Raw genomic sequence first — 25,201 nt, 5'->3', positions numbered from 1 at the left:
TCCGACCAAGTGGCGCTTAACAGGTTAGCGATCGTAGATGATAAATGGCATGAAGCCTGGCAAATCATCATGGCGTGGTAGGATGCGAAGGAACCTTATTTCTTTATAGAAGAGGTTGACAACGCCTAAATGTTGGATAAGTGGTAAGTTTTTATTTTTGTTCGTGTCTGCTTATGTCCCAAGCAATTTACTTTTTGTAATCCCATAATGGCTGGAACTCATAAAGAGTTGCATCTATTTTTTATTTATCTATATTAGTATATTTTAACTTTCTTTTACAGATATTCCAAAATTTCACGCGTTTCCATGGTATTTTTCTACCCTTTTTATTTCAATACTTTGAGGACAAAATATGCTTCTTGTTTGGGGATGACATAGAAACACGCATAATTTAAAGGCATCTATTAGGATATAGATATGTACAATATGCACTTGTTTTCTAGTAAAAAAATTCAAAACACTACTAAAAAAAGGGCTTTTTATGACGGCTATTTTTTTTCTACCTTGACGACTTCCATATAATCCGTCATTATTTCTATCTCACCATTAATTTTATGACGCTTGATGGCAAATGTTAACGATTATAGGTCAGGCGTCATAAATATATGTGACGTTTTTTATCAATGTGTCAAGTTAGTGACTAACAATTGTATACTTACCGTTCACTTTATGACGCATGATATTAATGTTGACTGTTATAGGCTAGCCGTCATAAATATCTTTGACGTTTTTTTATCAATGTGTCAAGTTTGGTATCTAATTTATGAGTTCATTTTCACAAACGTTAAATAAAAATTGTCTAATTTTTTCCTTCGAGCATGTCCGGTGTTTAATTAATTGTCTAACCATTTGGGAGCAATTAAAAATGAACCCCTTGTAATTGACTGGTCGAGTGAACCGTGAATAAGAATAATTGAGTTAAGTCTCGTGTCACTAATAGTATACCACTATACCCAATTCTTAATAACCAAAATTTTTTGTTTGGTAACTCAATAACCAACACTACACCAAAATGGATAATCTAAGACGCCATAAAAGGTGCGTGTTATGTGTGGAAACTTCTGACGCATTAGAAGGCGCCGTTTTCAATGACAAAAGTCGCCTCGTTTGGAAACTATTTTTGCGTTAAAACAAAAAATAAGCCCACGACCAAATAAGAAAAGCCCAAAGGGAACTAAGAAAAGCCCAAAACAAGATTTCCTCCACTCTCGTCCCCATTTCACAAAAACAGAAAAAAATAGACCTCCACTCTCTCTCTGGCGATTCCACCCAAATTGAGGATGGAGATTTGTTGATCCTCAAATTCCTGAATGGAGACTTTGCAAAGAGTGATTATTCAATAGTGAATCGACAATGGAGAAGAAAGGTGAATTTTCTTCTCAAAATCTAGTTCACTTATTGTTTTTTATTATTGAGTCTATTTGTTATGTAAAAACCCTAGATTGTTGTGCTTATTAAATCGAATCAGAAACCCTATATTGTTGAGATGTTGGGTGTGTGAAGAAATGATATAGAATGAGCAGAGTACCCATTCTATATTAGGTCACATGTTGATGTGCAGAGTTATTTATTCTGGTCACCTGATTGCGTCGAGAATGTCGTGAAGGGGATCAATGGTCAGTATCCTAGACCTACTATCCGTGCCAAAGCTGGAGATACCATAGTTGTTCATCTCCATAACAAGCTCCACACTGAGGGAGTCGTCATTCATTGGCATGGAATTAGACAGGTACATATCTTCTCACATACACCTATTTTCATACTTGAATGCACAAAGATAAAGTGCTCAATCTAGTGCTAAATCTTGTTTTCTGATCTCAGTTTGAGACGCGGGCCGACGGAACTGCATCAATATTTCAGTGTGTTATCAATCCGGAAGAAACCTTTATATATTTACAGATTCAAAGTTGGTAAGGTAACAACTTTCATGCATTTCATGCCTTACATGTTAGAGTTTACTATATTGGCTTAACATTCACTACATTTTCAATAAATGAGTAATACCTCCAGACACATATTTGACATTTTTAGGAGTAACAAGTACATTACATCGATGTGTAGTTATAGTTCCTTTCATTTTCCAAATTTTCTTAGTAAGAGTTTTCTATTTTTGGTGTAAAATTTGAAGCTTAGACAACTGATAATGTCACTTTACCTTGAATTTTTCTTTAGCAATATGAGGATTTTCTTTTTTGGTCGGTTATATTTAACAACAATTGAAGGTTGACATTAGTATATCTATTTTTCTGTTCAATGTACACACTAAAAGTCCAAATTTTCCATACAAACCAAACTTCAATTTCTAATTCTATGGATCTTGCAGTGCATATTTCTTTCTTTTGATAAGGTTTATGGATCTCTGATGAACAAGAGAAAATTTATTTCTGGGAGAATGTTAATTTTATAGGCCGGAACATATTTCTACCATGGGCACTATGGGATGCAAAAATCAACTGGGCTATATGGGTCTCTTATTGTAGATGTGGCAGATGGTGAAAAGGAACCATTCCATTATGAAGGAGAACTCAACATGCTCTTAAGTGATTGGTGGCATCAAAATGTTCATGAAAAAGAAATTGGTCTATCTTCCAATCCCTTCCGTTGGATTGGTGAGCCTCAGGTATTTTACGTCCATTCAATCTTTTGACGTACATTGACCTTCGGATCATCAATGTCTTGGATTAGACCATGTAACGTGTCTTTTGTGTGTGAAAATTTTTAGTCTCTTCTGATGAATGGAAGAGGGCAGTTCAATTGTTCACTTGCGGACCATCTTAGCAATTCAAGTGTTTGTAAAATTAGAGGAGGTGAGCAGTGTGCACCCCCAATTCTTCATGTTCAACCAAACAAGACATACAGGCTGAGGATAGCAAGTACCACTTCACTTGCTTCCCTGAATTTAGCAATCGGGGTAAGCCAACTTTATCTCAACACTTTATGTTTCATCAATTGTTTATTGTTAGAAAAATCAAACTTACATTTTCTACTTTTTTTTGCTTTTGGTAATCTTACTATCTATATTTAATTTCTATACCATTCTTATAAAGTTAATATAAATTCTCAATTTGGGTAGCATTTAAGTAATAAAATTCCAAGAGAAAGGAGACAAGAATTTTGATAAATAAATGGTCTCTCCTTGTCACTAGTTGTCTTTCTCAATGTATGCCTTGATAGAGCACTAAGTGAACTAAACAGTACCCCACAATTAAAAAACAAGGTATGTGAAGTTGTGAATATTATGTCTTGCGGTTCATGAGACATTTTATGATGGATCCCAGTCAATCAATTAAGACAAAGGTTAGCAAGTCTTTCTTGTTAATATATTCTAAAATATCTATGTAATTCTTTCTTGTAAACGTATATCATATATACTAAATTCTTTGTTGACTTGACGTACTCATGTAGCTAATGGAGCTGGCCAACACTATCACCTATACCACTGTTGAGCTTATTGAAATTCGTATGGAGTTTATTGACTTTATCGAACGATTTATCTCACCAAGCCAAAGATATGTGTATGTATTGTGATAATATATAGTATTTTGTTTTTATTTTGTTAATTTTTTGACGGTTCTAACTATAATTAATTATGGTTATATATGAGGTGTTATAATAAAATTTACCTACTATAACGTTTTAAAGACTAATATGTGTTATAATGGGAGGACCTTTTAAGACGTCTTTCTATGAACCGTCATAAATTTAATGACGGTTTTGGTTGACTTTTTATGACACCCTCAGTAATGACAGCTAGTTTTTCAATAAGAAAGTGTCATGATATGTATTTCATGACAGCTAAAAATTGTCATAAAAAGCCCTTTTTTTAGTAGTGAAAATTCAAAAATATAAATAAAAAGTTTATGCTATACACTTAGGAATATTGGTATTGTTTCTTTCTCTATGCTCTTAATAATCTAGGAGTTTCATGTTAGCCTTTGCATTATAATAGTTTTTAGAAACTTAGGTTAATATGTAGCTAATAATCTTTGCATCTTTCTATAAATATATTGCATGAGTATCTATGTTGTATTGGTAGTAAGTTTCTGAAATCTAGGCTAGTATACTTATTCTACAAATCCTGTGAGAATATAGCCTAAAGCCTTATATGAGTGAAATATTTGAGAAATGACACAAGGGAGAAGTAAATTCCGGATAGAGAAATCACACGTCTACTTACTTGATCACTATACCATATCCTAAGCGAGAATTTAGGCCCTCTTTGGATCGATATAGCCAGAAATTTAAACCTTATGAATTATTTTCCGCTAGTCGCCCCACTGAGCCTTTCATTAGCCTTTCATTACCCACAAATCCCTTACCCTTTTACACAACAAAATAAAAATAAAAATCAACCTACCCATCTTTGCATGAGTATGAGAATAGAGATGAAGAATAGAAAAGAGAAAGACCTTTGAAACCAAGAATTTGTTAGTGCTTCAAATAAGAAAAGAAAGTTTTCATCCAAGAAAAAAATAAATAAATAAAATAAAATAAAGAGTTAGAACTCTAAAAACATAATCAAAGGAGTCAAAATCCAAAGAAAAAGAAAAAAAATGGCTCAGGATGGAAACAAAGTGTAGAAGCAAGGTAAAGAAAAAGGTTTTCTTTAGTTACATAATATGAAGACTCTATTATCTCAGACTGGTTTTTTTTAATATCCATTTCCTTCATTCTTAAACCTTCACCTAATCCCCGCAACACCTAATAAAAATCTATAGCTCAATTAGGAATATGTTAGTGTGATAGTAAGTGGCAGATGTATTTGATCGACTTCGGCTTCCTTGTGTGTCATTGAGATTGTAAGGCAAAGTGTGCCCACTGCACACTGGAGTAGGAAACTTGAGCGGAAAAATCAGAGTGTTTTTGTCTTGACATTTATGTGAGGACCTACTTAAGAACGCTATTCCAAAGTTTCAGAAACGAACCTGTTAGTGCATTACATAGCATTACTCATTGTATATATGTTTATTCATAGATGATTGATTATTATGCATATATTAGCTTAGGTTTCGACTTGATTATTATGTATTCATTCCTAGTGAGATGGATAGATATTGAGAATAAATAAGAAAACAATAGTTTTATTTCTTAGTCGTTGTAGTATAGATGAAGTTTGTGAGTACCTTCACTGGAAAACTCTCACGAGGCTATAACTCGTCCACTAGGGAATTCCTAGTGGTTTAAGGTCTTGTTGCATATGGTCAATGCAATCGCACTCGGCGAAACGAGATTAGTTAGAACTCCATTTTTTGTCACTTATTCTAATTTCTCATATTTGCTTGAGGACAAGCAAAATGCTGTTTGGGGGTGGTTTGATAAGAGCCCAAAACTGTAGTTTTAACCCCTTAACAATATTGCTTTTTGACCAATTATGTGATTAGTAAGTAAGAGTTAGTACTGTTATCGTGTTCTTATGTATTTCAGGCATTAGAGTCGAATATGTACAGAAATGCGCCCCTTTTGTGAGATAATAGAGCAAAGGTTGGTTGCTAAAAAGTTCTATGATTAAAGGCCAGGATTCAAAGGGAAAAAACCTTTTTAAATCCCAATCAAAGCTGAAAAGTCAAAGTCAACGTGGGTAGAAATAGCGAACAAAAGTCAGCAGAACTTCCGAAGGCCGTATCTTTGGACTCATTTCTAGGAATTGGGCCTACCTTATGTCAAAACGACCGGCTCGGAATGAGATTTCTAATCTCACAATCCTTAACCTAATCAGAGGAGCAAAAGTAGATGAAAATGCTGTTGAAGTCATTTCCTGCTGAAAACCCCTTTATGGACTGAAATAATGAGGTTTTGGGCTCGATTTTCCAGCCCAAAGCATGGCTCCTCAGCCTATGCACGAAATTGTGGATCTGGTCTCCTCCATATGAAGAGACAAAGAATTAGCTCTTAAATAACTTAGTTTTTACTTAGTCAAGAATCCAATAGTTAGTTTTTATCTAGTTATTTTTTATAGAATTAGTTTTGAGAACAAGAATTTAGTTTGTAGAATCAATAACTTAGTTTTTATCTAGTGAAATATCAATAAATTAGTTAGAATAGTAAATTTAGTTTTTAGAATCCATTACTTAGTTCATTTCATTTAGTTTGTCTTAAATTGATAATTAGTTATTCGTAATCTTAGTTTTAAATTCAGTTTTAATTCATTTTGACTTATTATTACCCTTGTTCAATTAGATTAATAAAGTTTATTGCTTATTCAACAATGACTTATTCTATTTGTTCTCGGGTTAGAAATGATATTGTAATGATTCAAGGCTAAAACCTCCATTAGAGGGGTTTGAGGAAACCCTGATGAAACTTGATTTTGATTAACGTAGAAATGGTCGTAGTAATCTATTCTATTCTAGAAAGTAATTAGTTCTCCATGAGAATGAGTTTGATTGCTTCACATGCTGATTGTTAGTTGGTAGAGATTACCATGAACGATTACGGATTAGATAGACCCAATTGTTATGTGAAAACATAGCAATTCGGATTACGACAATTCTCCATTAGTTTATTAAGTCGAATTAAGGTGAAATCAAATCCCCCTAATTCCTCCCAATATTGTCAAGTTAGTATTTCCGTAGTTTGATTTATATCATATTGATTGTTGATTCACCATCGTAGTTAAATTTCATTTCCATTAGTCTCACGACTTGGTTAGCTTACACGAATTAGGAAACGTTACACCTAAACAAACTAGGAGTGGAATGAATTCTCTACTCTACACATATTGTATTGATAACGAGAGTAGATAACTTTGATATATAAGCAAGAAGAAAGTTTTAGTTTTACTTACATTTGAGTTTCATCGTATATTCATAAGTAAAACTAGCGTTTTCTCTTTTATCACTAGCCCAGGTATAAAAAGGGAGGCGCCCACGAGTCTTTCTTAATTTCTACTTCTCAAGTTTGGTCGGACACTACCATTTTGGGGTAGTGTGCTATATGTGCCCTTAAGTCCAGGCAGTGAATCCTATTTCTAAGAAATTTCTACGAATCCTCACATGAGCATCATTAACCCCTCCACCTTGGAGGGTTTTAGCTCATGATCCTAGGATTGTTTTAAAACTACAAGAAATGTATGTAAAAGAGAGATGAGAAAGAAGTAAACAAGATCTAACGACCTGTTTTACCTAATGAAGAAAGTAGTTTATTCAAGAACTAGAAATTGGTTTTCCACCATTAACATGTTGTAAGCTTTTTACTAAAAGCAAAAACTAAAAACTAAAAGACAAAGACAAGAAATGAAAAAGGAAAAAGATTCAAGGGAGTAAATGTAGTGAATCCCCCCTTGTTTTGTTTTCTTGCTCTATATGAGAGCATTCTCCTCTCATCCCATGTGAAACACAAATCACATTTAATTCTTTCTTACCCACACACTCAAAACAAGTGACACCTTACTTTGTTTTTACTATTAGCACCTAATCCTATCTAACCTCATCAATTACATGTAAGGTGTCACTTTTGCACCAATTATTTGCACTTTTGTCTTGACTTGCATGATGACTCATCAACTCTTGTGGGCCCACATGGTGGGTCCATGTGTTGTGTCCAATAGCGGTCCGGTCTTTTAGCATTTTTTCAACTTCCCGCCTATGCGTAGAGTTCGTTGCACTGATCGTCTGAGCAGCTCACTTGTCGTGTTCAGAGTCCTGGTTCAAGAGATATGAGCTTCGACAGTTTGATGCTTCTATGCACGTAATCTCGTTTCTGACTGGATTCTGTACTGTTTGAGTCTTTGGGATTTAGTCCGGATTTGTTGGGCTTCGCATGGGCTTGATTGAAAAGCTTATGTATACTCCCTATTCCGTGCTTAAATGTTGGCTTTATCATCATTTGTAGGTTAGTTTCTCCAACCTGCAAAAGCACGAAAATGCGATTATTTCATGATTATTAAGCACAAAATTAACCAAAATGTTGTGTCTCTACGTGGTTTTATAGTACAGTTTTTGGGTGCTTATCAATGATTCACATGTGTTATCTAATATGTCGTAGTTAATGGATTATTCTTTGCATATTAGGTTAGAAATATATATAAATCATGTGCGTATGCCTGTTAACATATATATATGCGTAAGTGAATTCATATTGCATCTAAATATTTATATCCATGCCATTGATTCAATTTTGCATGGTTATATTTATTTCTACGTATAAGTAAACATTGATACATGTTTAATATTTATCTACGTATGAGGACCATGTTTTGTTTAATAATTCGATTTTGTCAAGAAAGAGGAGAACATTCCAACGATGGTTAAAATCTGAGTTGGATAAGTTGTTTCTAAGCCTTTCGGGGTGAAGCTGCTCTTTAAATGACATTCGCAATCTCAATGAGTATTGACAGAATCAAACTATTATACATAACACGTGTAGTATAAATTCGCCTGTTAGCGTAAATATACGTATACGTAATATATATTTCCCTCTTAGCCTACGTATAGGTATTACTGATGTGAAATGCCTGTGCGTACCGAAGTAATTATTAATAATACAACTTTGCCTATTAGTATTTCTATACGTATGAGTAAAGTATCTTCACATGCTACTATATCTAGTAATGTATGAGTACGTTGTAATTGCATGATTGTATGATTGTACTTTATATGCATAACTTTTAACTAAAAAAAAAATGTTGTGCCTTTACCACTTTCATAAATTTTAATTAACATATTCGGACGGTGTCTAGGAAACTTAAAAGATTGAAGTTACTTAATTAGAACCGTGCTTGCACGGAAATCCTCCCTCATATCTATCTTGTGACCTGGCTGTTGGTTTATACACACGTATTCCTAGCTTCACTGCTACATTAGCAGCAGCTTAGGCCTACGTTGTTCACTTCTAATGCTTTAGAAAATAATAAAATTCAAATAATAATAAGTTCCTTTTGTGCATCAGATCTAATTTTATGCTTTCATGAGATTAAGGTCTGGTAATAATAAAGAATTTGAACATACTTATCGTAGGAGAAAATACAATAAACATTTGCGTAAGTTCTCACCCCAACATAGTTCTTCATCTATTAATAAAAATCATCAAGATCCCTTGTCGCCATTAACTTCATTCATTATGGCTGACAAAACTCCACCAGCTGAGAAGCCCTTTTCGGACTTCTATACTGCCTTATAGGAAGGGCCTTCTTCTTGCATCAAACTCGAGGATATTGCCGACGATTTTCAAATCCCACCTAGCATTTTTGGATTATTACCTGTTTATCATGGTCTAGGCCATGAGAAACCTTACAATCACCTCCGTAGGATTCAGCAAGTAGCCACCACATTTCACCATCCGTCAATCTCTACTGAACAAGTATTGCTTAAGTTGTTTCCTTTCACTTTAGCTGATAAAGCGTCAGTTTGGCTAGCAGGACAACAACCACAATCCATAGAAACATGCGTGTGCAAGCTTTCATGCTACAATTATATACTTAGAAGAAAACTACTGAAATGCTGCAGAAAATCCAATTCTTTTGTCAAAATCCTCATGAATCATTTACGGAAGCATGGAGTCAATTTACTGATATTCTTTTAGAATGTCCTCATCATCAGCTCGACACCGCTGTCTTTGTTCGTTCATTCTTTAATGGACTTTCCGATCATCAAAATGAAACTCTTGATATAATGAACGGCTGTTGCTTCATGGACAATGGAGCTACTGAAGTATAAAATTTTCTTGAAAAACAAGCAACAAGAGGTACACATTGGGGTAACATTGATTCTTCTATGTCATCTAAGGACAATGTTGCAAAAGCTACATCTATTTTTTAGGTAAAACCCGATCCTGAATTAAAAAATCTGATAGAATCCCTGACTAAAATAGTAGATGCCCTCGTAGTTCAATTAAACGATCAACTCCCAAAATAGGTCATGAACGTTAGTACTTCCCCATGTATTCTTTGTCTCAATCTTGACCATCCTGATTCTTATTGTCCCTTGTTATATGCATCCCCTTCCCATCCATTAGAAGAGGCGTGTGCATTCAATATTCCTAATGCGCCTTGGAGACAACATTCGAATTTCGCTTGGCTCCTGAATACCCAACAGATGGTTCCTCTAGGTTTCGCCAATCCACCTGTTCGACCATCCACCAACTTTATTCCATACATCCAAGGAAATAATCAGTAGTACCAACAAAGTCAAAATCAATTTCATAGTAATTCCAATACTAACTACCAAACCAACCGCAGCCTTGTTCCAGCCAATCCTAGTTCCAGCTATAATCAACAAATTCTCAGCAATAATCGTAAACTAGTCCCTGTTGCACAACTTGTGCCACTCGCTACTGATAGGACAAGCGAGACTTTCTTAGCTTACATGAACCAACAATCTCAAATACTAACATCTATCCAACAATCACTTCAACTATTAGCGCAAGAAAAGAGTCAGAAAGGCGTGTTTCTTGGACAAGCAGTTCCGAACCCTAAGCCAGCAAACACTGCCTTTGAACTCACCAATGCACCTGGTATAAATGCTCCAAACCAAGGTGAGGTGAATGCAATAACTACTCTTCGATCTGGCAAAACCGTTGACAATCAAATACATATGCCAGATGATCAAACAAAGGTAACCAGAGGTTCCAATGAATCTGTTTCTGATAATGAACCTATGATGGAAGCATTAAGTCCAACAAAGTCACCAACTCAAAAAGTGAGAAACGAGCAAGCGGATACCTATGCCAAATTCCACCCTAAGGAACCGTTTCTTACCCATTTGGCAAAGAATAAACCTGACGAAAATTTTGATAAAATTTGAGAAACTTTTAAGAATTTGACAATCAACTTACCTATTGTCACACCCCGAATTTTGACAGAATTCGGAAAAACAATATTTGCTCCAGACTCTTCGATCTTCGAGGTGTGACGCACTCTCAACTCCCAAAAACCCATAAACAGTTTAAATATGCGGATAATTAAAAACCAATAAAAATTTTAACTTAAACAAAAGTCCTCTTCATTATAAAACTTCACAAAACTGATTAAGTTATAAATCTCCTTTCAACCCTCTTTAGTTATAAATACAACTGAAAATATAAAACAACATTTGTCTCAACTAAAAATCTATTACACCTTAAGGGAAAACAAAACAAATCCTGAATGAGACAATAATGCAAACCACAAGCAGCAACCAACCTTCTTCAACATGAAATCTGTCAAGACTTATCAACTATGTGCATTTAATGAACACACCCGATAAGCAAACATGCAGATCGGGTCCGCATTATAAACAATGCTAGTGTGAGTAGCTCTAAAATACAACATATACTTGTACATATACATACACAATCCATAAGGCAGTTAGTTCCTCCACCGAGGCGCCCTAACTTCCAACAACTAATACAACATCCTTAAGTACAATAAGTAAGGCAGGTAGTTCCTCCACTGAGGCGCCTTAACTTCCCACTAACCACACAAACCATACGCATAATAAAAAGGCATTTAGTTCCTCCACGAGGTGCCTTAGGTTCTAACTAAACTAATAACCAGCCAAGCATATTCTATACTTACCGCATTTCATGCTCAATTACAGAATGGGTCGTCTCTGCACAAGTAATTAGTTTGACCCACCCTTCTGCAAAACCATATACGATCATCTATCTAAAGATATATCATTAAACAACATATTACCATAATTATATTAATTAAGGCTTTCTTTGTGTATCCCTAAAATCACGTCGTAACTATGTCTTACCTAATTTCCCTGGCTACCACAATCGCTTCCCAACGCCAAACATGTACATCCACATGCCTCCCCTTACATAATGAACCACTCCGTGCGTAACTACCCTGAGCGGGATGCCGCACACCAGGTAACCCTCACACGAAAGCCATTATATAAGTACTGCCATTATACGGCATAAAATATCGCGCGTCTCGTTCTAATTTTGCGAACGGAATAATCAAGCCACCATTCGGCTACGCTAGAAGGGCCATTCAGATTCACTGAAATGCCAGAAGGGCCAATCACATTATTTATGCCCGAAGGGCCATTCATATTCACTGAAACGCAAGAAGGGCCAATCACATCACATACGCCCATCACTAGGGCCAAATCTCATGAGTTGTGGTAGCTAGGTTCTAGGATTTTCGTTACGTAATTTATTCAGGTGTCATACATTTATATCTCAGAATAATTCCACTATATCACGTGCAGGTCAAATACCTTATTGTACTAAGCCACAATATTTAGAAATATCTCAATATATCTCATAACCATTTTCATTATGTCACGTGCCAATATATTATTGCACTATGCCACAATCCAGTGGGAAATATCCACAAATACTCTACTAGCATCTCACAGATAAAATAATGGAGTGTTTATACATTTATTTCTCCAAAACTATTGCATTAAATATATATATCCCAACATATTATATAATGTCACAATAGCTCCAAACATACCGCATAACATTTTTATATCATTTTAGAAATATTATATCTCCTAAAATTTCACTCTTGTCACAGGTCAAAAATACAAACTATCCACGTCACATCTGTCTTAGATAATGACAACCAAGTTTATACAGGCTTCCACAACATTCTATCATTTGATTTGTCTATATAATTTCGATAACATTTTATTACTACATTTGTCCATATTCTTAAATATGTGAAAATCTGGAAAAAGTCAACATTCCCCAGTCAATAGTCAACTGTCAAAGTCAACCTGTCATTTCCATGTTCAACAGGTTCAGGGTCATAGCCATGGTTCATGGCTAAGGTCAAAGGTGCATGGCTCATGGGCTCATGACTAAGGAAGCGGTTCGGACCCAACTAGCCAAGCCCAATCCCCAAACCTTAGAACCCAAAAATCTAAATATGGAAATACCCATTTGGATCTCTATTAAGTCCTATGGACTGGCCCCAAATAATATTAGAAATTGGCCCCAAACACTTAAACTAACTGGCCCAACAACTTAAACTAATGTGGACTGGCCCAAACAAAACAATCTAATGTTGGCCCAAACAACTAAAACAAAACCAGGCCCAAACAACTAAAAACTAAAGTCCAAAAACTGAAACCGGCCCAAGGCCCAACCCGGTCTTCTTCACCCAAAGAGGCCACCAAATCGGCCACCACCAGTTCCGATCGCCACCACTCCCAACATACTCGAAAATGAAGAGGGTAAAAACCCCTACCACTTTAATAAACGTGAAATCCTCAATTCTTGAATTCAGCATCTTCAACCAAAACTAGATCTGAAACAAATTCCCGCCGCCATTAAAGCTTCTTCAAGCTTCAATCTTACCCCTTACCAGCACCCATTCAACCATTAATAACCAAACATCAACCCCTTACTACCACCAATCTTCAATCAACACCAAAAACAACACTAACAGTATAATACATATTACTGGCGATTTTTCTTAGTGCCGCCATTAATGAACATAAAGCTTCAACAGCTTTTCCCCACTCTCCAGCACCCATACAAACATCCCTAACCAACCTCAAACCAACAAATCTAACATCACCACAAAAAGTTCAAACAAATCAAACGCCATTAACGTTGGTTCTTGGGCGACGCCATTAACGCCTGTCGAAGCTTCAAGCTTCCAATAGTACCCAAATCTCAATCCCGACGTCCCTCGACATCAACCAAATCAAAATAAAATCAACCCACACAACAACAGTATAGCAGTTTCAAACCACATACAGGACAAACGTTGGTTTGGCTCGCGCCGCCATTGTCGCTCTTCCGAGCTTCAACAGTTCAAATCAATATATCAATACCCCCACAGTATCACAGTAACGCATACCGGATAGTGGAGGATGTTTGGGGCACGCACCTCCAGCAACACTATCTCCCCACTTCAATCAACTACATAATACTCACAATAACAGTTTATATGGACAGCCGGCAAAATATTGAATGAACCGAAAGAATGAACAAAACTTATATATTTTTTTGACAAGAATTCAGAATTCTAAAATGATCGAAAATCATAGTTTATGAAATCGGTAAATTCTAAACATACGAAAATTATAGTTTTAGTAGTGGTGAGAGTTAACTCTACTCACCTGTATTAACAGCTCCTACGAATTCATCATAGTTCGAATCGTTGCGCTCCAACACTCTAGCAATCCTGCTTCTATCTCTGCCTCCATTTTTATTATATTTTATTATCTAAGAACCCTATTCTCCAGAACAATATGAATATATACTTGGGTTTGAAACCCAAGCCCAACACAGACTCGGGCCCAGAAACCAGGCCCACATATCCCAAATCCAATCCAGTGAATTTTAAATAAATAAATAAATAAATAAATAAATAAATAAATACATATTTTAAATACGGGCGTTACACCTTTTCTCGATGCCCTCAAACAATTGCCAAAACATGCAAAACTTCTGAAAGATATGTTCACCACAAAAAAGAGAACCAATGTTCCTCAATAAGCATTCCTCACCAAACAGTTTCCGTCCATCACCGAATACAATGGTATAGTCAAATTCAAGGACCCTGGTAGACCAACAGTTCCATGCACATTAGGTGACAAATATACGGCTACTGCGCTACTAGACCTAGGAGCTAGTGTGAACTTACTTCCATATTACTTATTCAAACAACTAGGTTTTCATGAACTTAAACCTACCACCATGACTCTGCAGTTGGTCGATCGTTCCATTAAGTATCCAAAAGGCATTGTGGAAAATGTCCTTGTAAAAGTCCAAGACTTTTACTATCTCGTCGATTTTGTCATTCTCGATACAGAAGTTGCCTGTGACTCGATTCCTATCATCTTAGGGCATCCGTTCCTAGTAATTGCTAATGCTCTCATAAACTGTAGGGATGGTTCCATGACCATGTCGTTCCATGACCATGTCCTTCAAAAATCTTTTGGTTGAGGTTAATTTGTTCAAGTTGATGAAACAAATTCTAGAGGCTGACAATGATGGTGAGGTTAACCTAGTTGACAACCTTGTGCAAGAGTATTTAACAAACTCTTTTCTTAACGATGAAGTACACCAATTTTTTTCCTTTGGTGTTTTTGAATTTGATGTTGGTGCTTATACACAAGAAGTAAATGCGTTATTAGTGTCAATACCACTATTTGACCCTACTACCGTGTTGTCAAGCGACTTGGGCGAACATCAATCTGTTTCTCTCTATGGAAGATGGCTTTCCTCAAGAATCTTTAATACCCACTCCTCCCACCCCTAACTTAAAGCATATTCCTTTGGATTTAAAATACGTACATCTTGATCCAGGTGGTAGTCACTCAATTATCATATCATCCCAATTGACCGACGATTAGGAATCTTGTTTAATTAATGTCATTCAAAAACACCGTTCTGTTATTGGATGGTTTCTCGATGACATTAAGGGCATAGACCCTAGTGTGTGCACCCATCGTATACATCTTGAAGAAAATGCAAAGATGTCACGTGAACTGCAACGTCATCTAAACCCCGCCATGAAGGATGTGGTAAGGGAGGAAGTTTTAAGGTTACTTGATGAAGGTATTATTTACCCTATCTTTGATAGTGTTTGGGTGAGTCTAGTACATGTTGTTCCCAAGAAGTCTGGCATTACAGTTCTGTTAAATGATAATGATGAATGCATATCCGCTCGTATTTCAGTGAAGGGGAGAATATGTATTGACTATCGCAAACTTAATGCGGTCACTTGTAAGGATCACTTCCCACTTCCCTTCATCGGCCAGATGCTTGAATGGCTAGGGGGTCATGCATATTACTGCTTTCTTGATGGTTATTCAGGATAATTTCAAATAGTCATAGATCCTGCTGATCAAAAAATAACAACGCTCACCTTTCCATTTGGTACATTTGCGTATAAACGAATGTCTTTCAACCTTTGCAATGCCCCTGGTACATTCCAACGCTGTATGCTTCACATTTTCAGTGATATGGTTGAACCTTTTATGGAAGTCTTAATGGACGATTTCTCAATATATGGTAATTCTTTCGATATATGTCTATCAAATCTTGAAAAGGTTTTTGCACGTTGTGAAGAGAAAAATCTCGTTCTTAATTAGAAAAAATGTCATTTTATGGTTACAAAAGGAATAGTTCTAGGTCATATTGTTTCAAAGGACGGAATCGAAGTCGATAAAACTAAGATTGAAAAAAATTGATTCCCTTCCTATACCAAAAACAGTTCGCGGCATACGTGCGTTTTTAGGACACGCAGGGTTCTATAGGAGATTTATTCAGGATTTCTCTAAAGTTGCTCGACCTTTAACAAATATCCTTCTTAAAGATGTCGTATTTGACTTCACTTTCAATTGCAAATAAGATTTTCAGACCTTAAAATCCGCCCTGACTACCACTCCTATAATTCAACCACCTGATTGGTCTAAACCTTTTGAATTAATGTGTGACGCGAGCGACTATGTTATTGGAGCTGTCCTAGGACAATGCCGAGATGACAAACCAATTGTTATTTACTACGCTAGTAAAACTCTTAATGAAGCTCAACGTAACTATACCACCACGGAGAAAGAGTTTCTCGCTGTTGTATATGCCTTGGATAAGTTTCTTCCTTACCTAGTTGGTTCTTCCATAATAGTATACACTGACCATGCGGCGCTTCGTTATCTATTAGCGAATTAAGATGTAAAATAGAGGTTGATCTGATGGATCCTCTAATAAGAGCCCAAAACTGTAGTTTTAACCCTGTAACAGTCATACTTTTAGACCAATTATGTAAGTAATAATTAAGAGTTAATGCTGATTACGTGTTTTTATGCGTTTCAGGCTTCAAAGTCAATTATGTGCAGAAATGTGCCACTTTGATGAGATAAAGGAGCAATGGTTGGTTGCTAAGGAGTTCTGTGATTAAAGGCCAAGATTCAAGAAGACAAAGCCTTTCTAAAGCCCGGTCAAAGCTGAAAAGTCAAAGTCCACACGGGCAGAAACAACACACAAAGTCAGCAGAACTTCCGAAGGCCGTATCTTTGGACTCAGACCTCAGAATTGGGTCTACCTTATGTCAAAACGACCGGCTCCGAAAGAGCTTTCCAATGGTCCATACCTTGGCCCAATCAGAGGAGTAGAAGTAGACAAAAAGTCTGTCGAAGCCAACTACAACTGCAGAGGCCTTTTTGGACTGAAAGAATTGGGTTTTGGGCCTGATTCTCTGGCCCAAAACATGGCTCCAAGCCCATGCACGATTTTTGGATCTGAAACATATAAAAACAAAAGCTTAGCTCTTTGTTAATGGTAGCTAGTTAGACCTAAAACTATAGATAATTCTAGATCTAGTTTTCATTAAATAAAATTAAGTTTAGTTCATTTCAATTCTTGTTTTAGATTAATCTTTAGAATCATTGTTCTTTATTAGTTTGATAAATAAAATAGCTAGTTTGTCAATTTCGATTTTGTCATTTCAATTTATAGATCTAATTTTAATTCTTGTTGAGTATCATTTCTGAGTAGTTAAATTAGATTGAAGTATTGTTAGTTAAATTAGCCAAGTTAGAATTTTGGTATGATGTTTAGTTATAATTCAATGAGAAATAATGGTTTGATGAATCAAGGCTAAAGCCTCCATTAGAGGGGTTGATGAAGCCTTGATGAAAACTTAGTTGTATAGTGTAGAGTTGTTGTAGAATCTATTCCATTCTAGAAGGTCGTGTTTCACCATGAGAATGGGTGGGCGACCTCACATGCTAGTTATAATTGGCAGAGATGCCATGCTAATTAGGGATTAGAACGAGCAATTCTTACTGTAAGAACGTAAGAATTGGATTATAACAGTCTAGGCTAGGTGATTAAGTTGGATTCGAGGTGGATTCACTCCCCCTCTAATTCTTTATCTAGATTCACATTTCAGTATTCCGTAGCATTCCGTTATTCGTAACTTGTCAATTGAATCCACCACGTAGTATTGAATTCCCCTCGTAAATCTCTCACTAGACATAAGACCGATTAGTTAAGTACGAAATCATTCCATGCTAAAGAACTAGGAGTGGAACGAATTTGTTACTCCACTCTATTTCGATAGAATTGAGAGTAGAAAACTTGATAGCAATTAGTAAAACAAAGTTTAGTTTACTTACGTTTTGAGTTTCATCGTTCATTTCGTAGGTAAACTTTATCTTTTTACATTTATCAAATGGCGCCGCTGCCATCTTAGTTACCTTTAGCATTGTTTTCTTACTATAATTAGTCATTTTTAAGTCCCATTAAACCCACCCACCCTTGTTCGATTCTAACTGTGGTTGTCTTTTTCAGCATTAAACTTCCTCGAAAAAAATTTGCACGGAGCGCACCTGCGCTAAAGTTACTAGAAGCTGAGCGACCTGGCTTCAAACCGAAACCGATTCGACCAGCTCAAACACACTGTAACTCGAAGTTTACACCGAAAGCACTGCTTGCGCCAAAGTGAGTGCACCCGCGCCCTAACCTGAATTTTGCTGGATTTCCACAGGTTTGTTTTGAACTTCGATTTTTTAAGTTTTTCAGTGTTCTAACTTGTTATATACACTTAACACGCGTAAACAAGATGTTATTCATAAGCGAAGCAAGGGCCTTGTCAGGTATTCCTTTCTTCCATACCTCGATCTCCGTTAGAGATTTATACTAATATATCAAGATTGTTTGGAGTGTTGTTGTGTTTAGACTTAGACTTGCATGAGATTAAGGTCTGGTCGGAGAAAAACACCGAACGTAATTAACCGTCAACGTCAACAAACAAGTCTATCGAGTATACCAATCACTACACCTCTAGCTACTATCCCACCCACCACACCATAATGGCGAAGAAAGAGAGACTCTCTCTCGACTTTTACAAAGCCTCGAGCGATAGCCCCAAATCTTGCATCGTTATAGCGGACCCGTTTGGGGATTTTCGAATCCCCAAACATATTTAATTTGTTACCTGCTTTTCATGGTTTAGACCATGAAAAACCTTATCAAAGACATGCATAGGATTGAACAAGTCCTTACAACATTCCATCATCCTACGGTTGGTGCGTAACAAATTAAACCGAGGGTATTTCCTTCACCCTAGCCGATAAAGGCAAAGATCTTGGTTAACCGCCCAAGCGCTAACTCTCTGGACTCGTGGGCTAAATTTGTTCAAATATTTATGGAACATTTTACCCACCCCTAAAGACGGATGAGATGCTTTCCAAGATTCATATTTTTCACGTAATCCTCATGAATCATTTTCTGAGTCTTGGAATCGTTTCACCGATCTGCTTATAGAGTGTCCACACCATAACCTAGCAAAAGACACGTTAGTTCGTGCCTTTTTCAAAGGACTTCTACATCACCATAAAGAAGTTCTTGACATAATGAATGGGGTAGTTTCCTAAGTAAAAGAGCCTTGGAGGCTTACAAATTTTAGAAGATCAAACTAAACGCAATAATAATTGGGGGTAGTGATGATATACCCCGCCTGCTAGTTCTTCTTCAACAGCTTAAGGTCACGGTATGTTTGAGATGAAACCCGATCCGAACTTAAAAATTTAATCGAATCTCTAACTAAAAAGGTTGAGGCTATTTCGTTCAACAAAAGCCTATCCCCGCCATGAATGTAAACTCCAACCCATGTAATTTCTGTTTCAAATCGAAAGCACCCCGACTCTATTGTCCTCTCGCCTATGAACAACAACAATCGAGCAAGATAATGCTTGCTCCATTAATAGCTATCCTATTCCTAATGCCCCATGGAGACAAAATCCCAACTTCGTTTGGCGAAACAATCAACAAGTTACACCTCCGGGGTTTAATAACCAAAATGTTAGGCAAGCAAACAATTATAACCAAGCTCCACCTAGGCAAGGACAAGGTCGTGGGAATTATAATAATTATAACAACCAAAGCTTAACCACGACAAGGTCAAACACAAGGTCAGGGTAATTATAATAGTTATAATACCAATAGAGGTATCGTTCCGGTTAACAATAGTAACTATCACAACCCACCCATAAATAATCAACGTGAGATAGTTCCAGTCGCACCACCTGTGACTACTACACCTACACAACCGGATCGTATCGACGCCTTTATACAGGTTACCCAACAACTTTTCCAAACAATGACTCAATCAAACCAACAGATCTTACAATCCATAAATCAGGGCATACAACAGTTAGCCCAAGAGAAAGCCCAACCAAAAGGCGTGTTTCTAGGACAAGCGATACCAAACCCTAAAATAGCACAGCCTTTGAGGTAAACGGTAATACTAGTATGGAAACTACAATAGTACGTGACCTAAATGCCATCACCACTCTCCGTTCTGGAAGAGTGGTTGATAACAAAGTAACTATGCCTATAGTTACCCCATCAGTACTCCCTACACCGGATATCGAACTAGATACCGAAATAGAAACTGAAGAGCCTACCACTGTAGAGGTACTAGTTAAACCACAACCTAAGAAACAGAAAGCCAAGGTTACACATCAAGTCGAGCCATACGCTAAATATAGAGTGAAACCACCGTTCCCTCATAAATTAGCCATGCTAACCAGGGATACAAACTTTGAGGAGATTAGGAACGTTTTCAAAAAATTAGAGGTACAATAAAATAGCTTGAGTAAAACAGCTTGAGTCATGGGGACAGTGTTAGAAGCGATAGGTTGTGAGATAACATAGGTTGCTGTTTTGATCTGGTGCTCCAATTCTTACCAAAAATAGAGAAAAAACTGATCTTTCGTAGGTTTCTTATCTAGTTTTGCTGGTTTTGCATTCTACTAATAGTAAAATCCTCCATTGCTAAACAGTGGTAGTTTATTAGTGGAAGATATTAGTTTATAGCTTCAAAGGTAAAATTCTACGCTATTTATAGTGTGAGTTCGCTGAGGCAATATAAAGTGTTGGTTCTTCTTTCTCCTTGGGCGCCTTAAGCTAAGCTTGTTCTCATGGCTTCTCTGAAAGCAAAGTGCAAATGGGCAAGTCGTTCCTCAAACCACTGGAGGTCCTTGTTTGGTCGGTCCGGGTCATCCGAATCCACAAGTAGCTTTAAGTCCTTCTCCCCGATCTATGTTGATGGAGTGGCCGAGTTTCCGTCATTTATTGGAGCAAGGTATAAAGGAGTGGGATGAGTATTTGGTTGGTTATTTTCTGGATAAAAGACTGTCATTTCGATGGTAAAGGAAGTGTTGCGAGAGAAAGTGGAAATTGAAGGGGTCCTTTGATATCACCACGATAAAGAGCTTTTCTATATGAGTTTTACGAGCTCGAGGATCGCCAAATGATCTTAGATGAAGGTCCTATTTTTATTCTTGGGCGAGTGTTTTGTAGTAAAGCCATGGACAGTGGAGGTTGATAATTACAAGAACAAGGTGGCCTCCATACCTCTATGGGTAAAGCTGATGGATGTTCCGAAAGAAATGTGGACTTTCGTACCTCGCAAGCTTAGTGGGTGGCACACCTATGTTTATGGATGATGCAACAGCTAAAAGGAAAAGACTATCTTTTGCTAGATTCTGTATTGAGTTCCCAATGAACTATGATTACAAGGAAGTAATAACAGTGAAAGCAGGGAACCGAGAGGTTGTTATACCTTTGGAATATCCATGGAAACCGAAGTCTTGTACAACCTGTAATAAATTTGGGCACTCAGCAGACCAATGCTCTGGTAAAACAACTAGGATATGGAGACAAAGGGCAGTTTCGCGTAATGGTGGAGAAACCATAAGAGCCGCCAGAACAAAAGGAGTTACTAACAGCCAAGAGGGGATTGTTATCGAAACTGACCAAGAGATCCAAGAAGGAGCAGGATCGCAAAAACAAATTTCGGGTGATTTCAATTCAAGTAGCAATGAGGAACTTGGCAAAGACGCTGCTATGGTCAAGCAAAGAGTGGATATTCAGGCTGTTGGACCAATGTTAGAGGTAGATGTGGGGGACCTAACTGCAGGTGTAAATGCGGCAGTCAGTAGACAAAATGAAGGTGCTAACTGTCAAACCCAAAGAGGCGCATCTCCACAGGGTGAAACAAGGCATGATAACCAATTGATGGTTGTAGGAGTTTCTGATTGCAATGGTAGTGCTGATGAGTTACAAGAGGTAGAGCTTAGCTGCGAGGTGGTGAGGGTACAGAGTGGGGATGAAGATAGGCCGTTACATCACTTGCTACCAGATAACACTCTTGCTCAACAGTTTCTTAGTGAAGGGGGTATGTTTGAATGCCTTGCAGCAGGCGAAGACCTTGAGGACGACATTTCTGATGCAGAACCGGAGCTTTTTGGTGATAGGACTCCTCCACCTATACCAGCTACTACTCGTTTGCACTTCCAAAAAAGAAGAATAGAAACCAGAATCAACACCAAGCACAGGCAGTTTCTAGTAATAGAGGAAAAGAGAGAGGCCGAAGGCATGGAAAGAGAAAGGCTCACTGATTCTCATTATGATAAGAGTGTGTAGCTGGAATGTGCGAGGGTTAAATGACCACACAAAAGCTAGACAGCTTAATTTGTTTAGTAAAAAAAAGAACATTAGTTGTATGGGAATTTTGAAAACAAAGGTGAAAAGAGAGAAATTCCTCGCTATATTTGGAATAGTTTGTCCCTCGTGGGAAAGAATGCATAACTATGCAAGCGATGATAGTGGTAGAGTTTGGATTGTATGGAATCCGGAAATTATGGAGATTACGAAAGAGCTGGAGACGGTGCAATTTATTCACTGTAAGGTGTCTATCTTACAATATGATTTCCAGTTTACCTTGACAGTTATATATGCTAGTAATAACAATGCAGAGATCCATTCTCCGGGAGGAGGAGCCGGTTACTCGCTTATGGCATTCAAGGTCCGTGGTGTGTTATAGGTGACCTGAACAATGTACTCTTCTTGCACGAAAGAATTGGGGATGTGGCAGTCCACCAGAGGGAAACAACTCCACTAGCAAACTGCTTAAATGCTTCTGGGCTTTTTTATCATACCACTACAGGATGCTTCTATACTTGGAACAATGGGGGTGAGGTTGTCAGGAAATGGTCAAAGCTAGATCGGTGTCTGGTGAATTCCTCCTGGGTGTCCTTACAGTTGGCTACGAGCGTGGAATTTCTAACTCAGGAGTTTTCTGACCACTGCCCAATAGTTATGTCTTTTCTGAATAAAATAAGAAGTCGACCACCGTTTCAGTTTTGCAATTTTTGGCGACTTCATGAGGATTTTGCTCCTACCCTTGCTCAATGTTGGAACATTCAAGACCATGGTAACCCACCGTACATGCTATCATGCAAACTGAAAGCGTTAAAGGCTGTTCTTAAGGGATGGCCTCGCTCCTTTTGTTATGATGCCCACAGGCTAGTGGAGGAAACAAGAGAAGAGCTGAGACAACTTCTAGTGAGACTACAGGTGAACCCTCTAGATTCTTCTCTATGCTATCAAGAGAGTGCCACAAGGCGCAAACTTTGTCTTTTGATCAAGATGGAGGAGGCAGACCTTTTTCAGAAGACTAATATTGAGTGGCTTTGTTTCGGGGAAAAATGCAATGCTTTTTTCTTTAATGCTATAAAGGAGAAGAAGTCTAGGAGCGTGGTATGGTGTATAAAAGACAAGGAGGGATATCTCAGAGAGGGCCAGATGGAGGTGAAATATGCTTTTATTGAGTACTACAAGGACCTTCTGGGTGTCACCTCACCTGCTACTTGTGACCGTGCAATCTTTAATGATCTTAGTATTGCTGAAGTGGATAATTGCACAAGTTTATAGCTGGCTTCCCCTATCAAGGATGCAGAGATAAAAGAAGCTCTTTTTGATATGAATGATAATAAAGCTCCGGGCCCTGATGGGTTTAATGCTTTCTTTTTCAAGAAGTGTTGGGATGTTGTTGGCAATGACGTAATAAGAGCCATCCAGCACATTTTCAAACACAAGCAGATGCCGAGAGGTATAAATTCCACAATCCTCAGTCTTCTTCCCAAGAATAGAATGTCTTCTTGTGTTGATTCTTTTAGACCTATTGCATGTTGCAATATTATTTATAAATGTGTATCTAAAGTTCTCACAAACAGAATGAAATTATGTATTTCTCCTTTGATTTCTTGTGCACAATCGGCTTTTGTTCCTGGGAGGACTATACAGGATAACTTGTTGCTTGCTCATGAACTTTTGCGAGGTTATGGCCGAAAGAGAGAACCAAAAAGGTGTGCAATAAAGCTGGACATCAAGAAAGCCTACGACTCTATAAGCTGGAATTCCCTCTTGGTGATCCTACAGACATTTAAGTTCCCCCCGTTGTTTGTTGAATGGCTGAAGATGTGCTTCTCGTCCCCGTTTTACTCCGTTCTAGTTAATAGGACACCTGAAGGATATTTTGAAGGAAAGCGAGGGCTAAGGCAAGGCGACCCGGTCTCTCCGTATCTTTTTGTTCTTGTGATGGAGGTGTTAAGTGCTATGCTGCAACAAGGGCTTAGGTCTAAGTCTATCCATGCTCACTCAAAGTGTAAAAAGATTGGTATCTCGCATCTTTGTTTTGCCGATGATGTAATGCTTTTCTGTAAAGGTGATATGGAGTCTCTTCTGGCGATAAAAGATATTTTGGCCGCATTTTCCAATGCAACAGGGCTACAGCTCAGTAATGCAAAAACTACCCTCCTCACGGGTAGCATGTCTGAGGAAGAAGGGCTACAACTTGCAAATGTTCTAGGAATCTCCTTGGTTACTCCTCCAGTCTCCTACCTAGGCCTACCTCTCACGGCAGCCAGATTGGGTATTAAGGAATGCCTCCCACTCATTGAGAAAATAACGGGGAGAATTTTAAATTTGAAAAATACATCTCTTAGCCGAGCAGGAAGGGTGCAGCTTGTTCAATCGGTCCTATCCTCCTTCCAAACGTATTGGGCGAAAACCTTTGTTTTGCCGAAAACGGTGCTGGACAAGGTGGCAAAGTTATGTAACAGGTTTATATGGGCTGGACCTTCCATGGAGAGAAAGATGCATCATGTGAGTCATGAAACTATGAGAGTGGCTAAAAATCAAGGTGGGCTTGGGCTGCTCGATCCTAGAACTTGGAATAAAGCGGCGTACTGTGGGCTTGTTGTCAAGATTGCTCAGAAATATGATTTCTTGTGGGTGAAATGGACATGGGAGCATCAAATAATGGGGGGACATTTCTGGACTATGAAAGAACCCAAGGACTGTTCCTGGGTGTGGAGAGGCATCCTTAGGCACAGGGAGGCTACCTAGAAGAGTGTGAGATACAATATTGCTGATGGTTGGAAAACGAGCTTCTGGCATGATCCGTGGTGTTCTGGTCCTTTGATCTTCAACGCCCAAGCTAGAGAACTGCTAGCGA

At 37.7% G+C, this 25,201-nt stretch overlaps 2 protein-coding genes across 2 annotated transcripts; both read left to right on the top strand.

The window, feature by feature from the left end:
* Window positions 1-2,264: 2,264 nt before the first annotated feature.
* Window positions 2,265-3,528, top strand: LOC147508919 (L-ascorbate oxidase-like). Its single transcript, XM_086597670.1, has 3 exons — window positions 2,265-2,620; window positions 2,723-2,911; window positions 3,406-3,528. The coding sequence occupies exons 1-3, from the start codon at window positions 2,441-2,443 to the stop codon at window positions 3,526-3,528; spliced, it is 492 nt and encodes a 163-aa protein (XP_086453796.1). The 5' UTR covers window positions 2,265-2,440.
* An 18,955-nt stretch (window positions 3,529-22,483) lies between these two features.
* On the top strand, window positions 22,484-23,616 carry LOC147508918 (uncharacterized). The gene is made up of 2 exons (XM_086597669.1): window positions 22,484-22,715; window positions 22,850-23,616. The coding sequence occupies exons 1-2, from the start codon at window positions 22,484-22,486 to the stop codon at window positions 23,614-23,616; spliced, it is 999 nt and encodes a 332-aa protein (XP_086453795.1).
* Window positions 23,617-25,201: the final 1,585 nt, after the last annotated feature.

Source organism: Coptis chinensis, chromosome 3, assembly GCF_015680905.1.
Source record: "Coptis chinensis isolate HL-2020 chromosome 3, ASM1568090v1, whole genome shotgun sequence".
Taxonomy (NCBI): Eukaryota; Viridiplantae; Streptophyta; class Magnoliopsida; order Ranunculales; family Ranunculaceae; genus Coptis; species Coptis chinensis.
Note: the sequence above shows the minus strand (reverse complement) of the source record. Positions and strands in the feature narration are given on the sequence as shown.

Coding starts and splice junctions, on each gene's coding strand:
- LOC147508918 (XM_086597669.1), top strand. CDS start 22,484: ATGCATAACTATGCAAGCGATGATAGTGGTAGAGTTTGGATTGTATGG. Junction 22,716..22,849: donor TATGGCATTCAAGGTCCGTG/GTGTGTTATAGG, acceptor ATACCACTACAG/GATGCTTCTATACTTGGAAC.
- LOC147508919 (XM_086597670.1), top strand. CDS start 2,441: ATGCAAAAATCAACTGGGCTATATGGGTCTCTTATTGTAGATGTGGCA. Junction 2,621..2,722: donor GTTGGATTGGTGAGCCTCAG/GTATTTTACGTC, acceptor GAAAATTTTTAG/TCTCTTCTGATGAATGGAAG. Junction 2,912..3,405: donor CCCTGAATTTAGCAATCGGG/GTAAGCCAACTT, acceptor GTACTCATGTAG/CTAATGGAGCTGGCCAACAC.